The sequence below is a fragment of the Salminus brasiliensis genome, chromosome 19 (assembly GCF_030463535.1).
Source record: "Salminus brasiliensis chromosome 19, fSalBra1.hap2, whole genome shotgun sequence".
NCBI lineage: Eukaryota > Metazoa > Chordata > Actinopteri > Characiformes > Bryconidae > Salminus > Salminus brasiliensis.
In genome coordinates this window covers 8,476,732-8,482,968 of record NC_132896.1, presented here as the reverse complement: position 1 = coordinate 8,482,968, position 6,237 = coordinate 8,476,732, and the positions used below count along the sequence as shown (strand labels likewise).

Genomic DNA, 6,237 nt, shown 5'->3' with positions numbered 1-6,237 from the left:
AAACAGACTGTCCCTTTAAGGGCTGTGACCTTTGTTCTGACTGAGGAGGGTCTAGCTGCAGACCTCATCTCTGAGGCTTGCAGCAGTCTGGGACTCACCTCATCCTTGGGGACGGAAATGACGGACACTCTACATGAGTGTGTAAAAAAAGAAAACAACTTCTGCTCCTTGTGGAGTTTATGACCGCTTCGGTAGCGTGTTTTTACAACTAGATGGGCTTATTTTAAAACCCAGTTTGTATAAAATGTCATAAAATAATTACTGCACATTCAGCCTTTATTACATTTTTCCTTCTGTAAAGTAGTCTAACTGTGCACTCATTGACACTATGACATAATTCCCCATTCGACACAAGCCCACATGTCATTTCTGTCCTCACAGACGAGGTGAGTCCCAGACTGCTGCAAGCCTCAGAGATGAGGTCTGCAGCCAGACTGACGGGGAGCTCTGTATTGTCCTTCATTCGAAAAAGCAGTCCAGGCTAAAACACTCTTTATAACTTCAGCATGACTGGGTAGGGTCAAACTACTGTAGGTTAAAGAGGGCGATTAACTAATTTAAGACAGGCCTGTTTGCAGCTTTATTAGACTTTATTGACTGGAGAGATACAGAGTGCTTGCATTTATCATACAGTGACATCAGGATCAGGCTGCCATTTTTTTTGTTAACATGTAACTGCATTCTCAAAGATAGAAAACCTGAAAATCCTAAATCATCACTCACTGTTTTCAGAGGTTTGATGAATGCTGTTCATTGTTAGTGACTCTCTCCCACCACTCATGTTTCAGTCTATTTCAATGGGGTCCGCCTTCACGTGGAATCTCCAGAATCATCAGTGTCTGCCATGCAAGGAAGCAACGTGACCCTTCCCTGTCATTACCACTACGTGCCAGAGCTCAGCACTCCCCGCCGGACAAGAGTCAAATGGGTTTGGCAGCCAGCTACAGGTGGAGGGCCGGAGAAGAATGTGATGGTAGCATTAGGCTCGCGCCACAGGAGTTATGGGGACTTCAGAGGCCGTGTGCGCCTCCGCCGGAGTACCCCAGGTGATGTGTCACTTGTCATTAACCCACTGCTGATCGATGATAAGGGACGCTATCGCTGTGAGATCATCGACGGCCTGGAGGACGAGAGCGTTATCGTGGAACTGGAGTTTCGAGGTAATCTGTCCGGAATGTCTTTTTACCCTTTAAATGTATACAGTTATTCATTAGTCACTAATCACTTACAAGATATACTGAATACATACAAAATCCTTATATATCAAACTTCTAATTATTTTTATATAACATTAAATTATTTCAAAATAGTCTGACTGAAAAATGAGTCCCAGTTTGTATATAGATTTGATATAGATGTGTGTAGAGGTGTGTAGAGGTGTGTATCTATATATCAGCATCAGTACCACGCCTTCAGCTATATTCAGCTGTAAGATGCCTTTTTGCCTCATCCACAGGTGTGGTGTTCCCTTATTACTCCCCCAGGGGGCGCTACCAGCTGACCTTCCAGGAGGCTAAAGAAGTCTGTGAGCTGCAGGGTGCCTGCCTGGCCACCTTCGAGCAGCTGTTTGCAGCCTGGGAAGAGGGTCTAGACTGGTGTAACGCTGGCTGGCTGGCTGACGGGACGGCGCAGTACCCCGTCTCCGTACCCCGAGAAGCCTGTGGTGGAACGGAACTGGCAGCGGGTTTACGGAGTTATGGCTTGCGTCACAAAACCCTTGACCGCTTTGACGCGTTCTGCTTCACTTCTTCCATCAGAGGTGAAGAATCTGTTTAACATCTACAACACTGCACATGCCTTTATGCCAGATATGGAATCCTCATTATGAATCTGAATGAGATTCTCATATAATCAACAGGTAGTTTAATGTGAGTGTTTGATGCTTACAGTTTGTCTGGTGCTAAGTTGTGGAGTATAAACGTCCAATACATTTTTAGCTACATTAGCCTCTCAGCTCATGTGCAAAACTAAAAAAGCAAACTTTGGACACCAAACATGTCTTGGCTGAATGCATTTGTATCTTTCACTGGGCTTTTTTTTGTTTCACAGTCAGAATAGCCCTGACAGATGTTTGTGAAATATTCCAACATGTGTTTTAGAATTCCAGGCTATGATTCATTACAGTTAGAGCCAGTGCAAAACACACATGGATGTTTGATTTTTCAATTTTACAAATGTTACTGTTTTCGTACACATCTCCACCCTTCTGTAATAGTTGAATTTGGCCAGCTGTAATAAAACCCAACAGGCAGTATTCATGAGGCGGATCAGGCACGCTGGCCTTCAACGTCTCGAAGTCGAGCCCAAAGTCTAAGCTTTGATCATCAGTAAGATTCTCACACTCTGAGTCAAACCTCTGTCTTCAAAGAGCTACAGTGTGCTGTAATTTCCCTGATTGCATGTCCCATGAGATAGTAAGCTGTGAGGAATCTGTTCTCTGGCTTTTGGTCGTTCCTGAACTAATTAGTCTTCCATATGTTGTGAGACAGCTCGAGTGAAGAGAAAAAAAATAAAGCCTTTAACCCCAGCATGTCATCGGTTCTTAGTTCTTAGGGAATCTGTCTTATAGCTCATAACTGTGTGCTTTGGAGGAAGTTGAGGATAGTAATTGTCTTGCACTTCATTTGTTTTAAGTGAAGGCATAAAAAGTGACTCCAGTGTCGATGAGGGAATTCAGCTGTGCAGCTATCATCAAGAAAATTCTTAGATTTGTTCTTAGCAGATGTATGAGAACATGATGAGAACTTGTAGAGTGGGAGGATATATTATACAGAGAGTAGACTAATGTTTTACTCATGGTAAAGTATGGTTACTTCAAGGAAGGTTAAAGAGCTGCAACTCATAGTTTAACTTGTTCAACTGAACTTCTTAGTATATCCAGGATCTATCAGCATTGAAAGTAAAGATTATCAGCAACTATTTTGTCTTTTTGGAATTTGACAAATATGACTAAGCTCCAAAACAACCAGTCAACCAATGCCTTTTTACTTTTTCTTGTCTTCAGGCGAGGTCTACTTCCTGGATCACCCACTTAAGCTGAACTTCACTGAGGGGGTAGAGGCCTGTGTGCAGGACGGTGCCCACATTGCTAAAGTGGGTGAGCTCTACGCAGCCTGGAGGTTTGTGGGGCTGGACCAGTGTGACGCTGGGTGGTTGGCTGACGGGAGTGTGCGGTACCCCATCGCCAGACCCAGGCCCAACTGTGGCCCTCTGGAGCCAGGGGTGAGGAGCTTCGGCTTTCTTCCCCACCATTTAAAGTATGGCGTGTACTGTCACAAAGTCAGATGGTAAGAATCAGAGGCAGACCTGTGGCCACTCGCATACAACATCTTCACTATTTATCTTTAGTTTAAACAACATTCTTGAAGAGTTAGCTAAGCTATGTTGCAGTAACACAAGTGTGTTGTCTGACGTGCGTCTTTAGTAAACAACAGAGATGCTAGGCTAACATTGCTAACTGACACTGGACTTAGACTTTCACTAAGTTCTTCTTTCTTTTCACAAAGATGGGCCTGTCCAGCATTGGTGAGAGTCCAAGTCTAGTGTTTGTTAGCAAAGTTAGCCTAGCAGAAGAACTAAAGAAGCACATGTCAGATATCAAACATGTCTTAGATGACCAACCGCATCTGGGGTTGGTGATAAATATTGTACATTTATGCTTTTCACTGGACTGTTCCTTTAACTGCTCTCAATGATGTGGTTTACTTGAGCATAGTCACAAGAACTGAGCCTTGTGGTTACCATAGCAACCAAAGCAAAGCCTTGGCAGATCTACTACTACAGTCAGGGTAAGTGGAAAATGAAGTAAATTAAATTTTTCACCTAACCCATCCTTTAAGGGCAAACTTTAAGAGTTTTTGTTAGTGCAAGCCCACACAAAGCCACTGTGATGCATGTTGTGCCCTAAACATTAACAAGTCTGTGCAACCTTAATGAAGACCTCAGTGAGGTTTGAACAGGTTGAAAGAAGTGTGTGGGCATGTATTACATGATTTCTGGTATTTGTTAGCAACGTTAGCCTCATAGCTACAGTTTAAAACAAAATAAGCAAAATTCAGACACAAAATGACTATTTCTGGACTAAATATAAAATTCAGTATGACAGATTTTTCACCAAACCATTGCTTAAGTACAGAAGTCAGTCAAGTTGTTTTATGGGAGTGGCCACTAGTCATCTGTTTAAAATATGACTGTAAAGACTTCCTGAAGATGATGAAGAAGAGGCGTAGCACACTGTCATGATTCACCTTCCACATCTTTAATACAAAAGGAGGGAGTCTGAACTGTTCCCACTCTTACATGCGAGTGAATCCACCAGCGGTTTAGGATCTAGAGTACTAGTTTGCAGGTTAGCAAAGCTGACAACAGAGCTGTCTTTTCCCATCACATCCCCTGTGTATGTAAGTGTCACTCAGGGAACAGTTCTGAACAAACTGCACTTGGAAATGTTCTCTTAAAAACAGAATCATTGGACCATAAATGAAAAATTTGCCTTCAAAAAAAAAAGGCAGGTGTGTTAAGTATATTCATACACTATTTACAGAATATTTCCAGTTGATATACAGACGACAAACCGAAGCTTGGATCTTTTTCTTTTTTCTTTTTTTTTTTCTTTGAATGGTTGATTTTTGTTTGTCTGAAGTGCCAGAAGTCTTTAAGTATGTGATTCTATACAAATGTTGTCAGTTGTCTTTTATAACCTACTGTATTGAATGCATGATGTTTACTTTCTATTTTGTATGAAAAAAAACTCATGCAAATATGACTTTATGTATCATTTTAGACAATAAATGTGTTTTTTAATTGTATTAAATTTGTCTTGTTCTGTTAATGAAACTGTTTAATCATTACTATTCCAGTTGGCAGTTTATTATAGGTACCCCTACTTTGTAGCTACCCTTAAATTTTCACTGCAGGAACAAATCCTTGTCTCTCCACTTTCATCAGTTTTTATATTCTTCCATAATTACATACACGCCAGCTGCCAGATTTGTGAGGGGTCTAACAGAAGTACTTTACGATTTTTCAGAATAATATCTGGTTACATTAAATGTATCTTCCCCTGTAAAGTTACAAGTTGCAATAAAGATACAATATTTTGTTCCGACTGCAAATAATAATGTGCCAATAAGTCATAATAAGGCATACAATGATATTCAACACACAATATGGTTATTGTGGACACTTTAAAATACTTTAAATTAGACTAAAATGCCCTGACACACAGAGCAGCTCTGGTTTTACCAGGCCCTGCTGCACTGCTCCATTGTGATCACAAGCTTAGTGTGTTATTGGTCTGAGTCCCCTCACAACTCATAGGAAAGGTTGTAGTGCCTTCCATTCGTACTTGATGTGCTTTCTAAGGCAGGAGTTCTCAAACTTTCTAAAGACACAGACCCCCTTTTTTGGCGTGCCAGCCTCAGATAACTGCGGCATCACCAGTGATGGAACTCGCAATCTCCTGATGGTAGAGCACTTAGACCGGACCCCCCCCCCCAACTACAACTGACATTTGATCCTCATTTGAACACTGTTGAGAAATGGAGGTAATAGAACTAAACACACAACACGCCCCCTAATGTATTACTTCTTCAAATGTCTAAGGTTAGAACCAGCACATCAGCTACAGATGATTACAACATCGACAGAAATGATTATGGTGGAGCCTGTCTTATTTAAACCTTAGACATTTAGTTAGTTTACTCTTGACTGTTCAAGTGAGCGGCATCACCATGGCCAGATCCAAAGAGCTCTCTGAGGTCTTGAGAAAGAAGGCTGTAGATGTAGATTTTAAAGTAGATTTGAAAAAGATCTTAAAGTGTAGGTACCAGGCACTGTATATTTACAGACATGCAAGTGATTTAATAGAATGGTCAATAGATGGCACAATAGGCTCAGTGAGAAGAATCCTGGGTTTAGGCTTACAGAGAGAGAGAGAGGGAGAGAGAGAGAGAGAGAGAGACAGAGAGAGAGAGAGAGAGAGAGAGAGAGAGAGGACTGATTCTTATCTGTACTTGTGTTACTGTGGACTTTTCTGTGAAACACAGTCGCAGCCTGAGTACTGTTCTATTCAAAAGTTTGCATCTAGTCAAGTACAGTCCAAATGCCTGGATGTGTTCTTGTTCTGTCTGTGTTATCTGGGATGCACCAGGAGGTGACTTGTGTGGACTTGGCACAACCAAATATCCCAGAATGCATTACACGCCATGCTGCTGTTCCAACTGCAAAATTACCATA

The 6,237-nt window shown here is 41.6% G+C and overlaps 1 protein-coding gene across 1 annotated transcript in view; it reads left to right on the top strand.

Moving 5' to 3' along the window:
- Positions 1-4,721, top strand: part of hapln3 (hyaluronan and proteoglycan link protein 3) — a 6,545-nt gene extending 1,824 nt beyond the window's left edge. Inside the window, exons 3-5 of the mRNA XM_072663308.1 lie at positions 789-1,160; positions 1,457-1,759; positions 3,005-4,721. Of these exons, the coding sequence (XP_072519409.1) occupies positions 789-1,160; positions 1,457-1,759; positions 3,005-3,291 (962 nt within the window). The 3' untranslated portion in view covers positions 3,292-4,721. The remainder of the gene's footprint in view (positions 1-788; positions 1,161-1,456; positions 1,760-3,004) is intronic.
- The last annotated feature ends 1,516 nt before the right edge of the window (positions 4,722-6,237 follow it).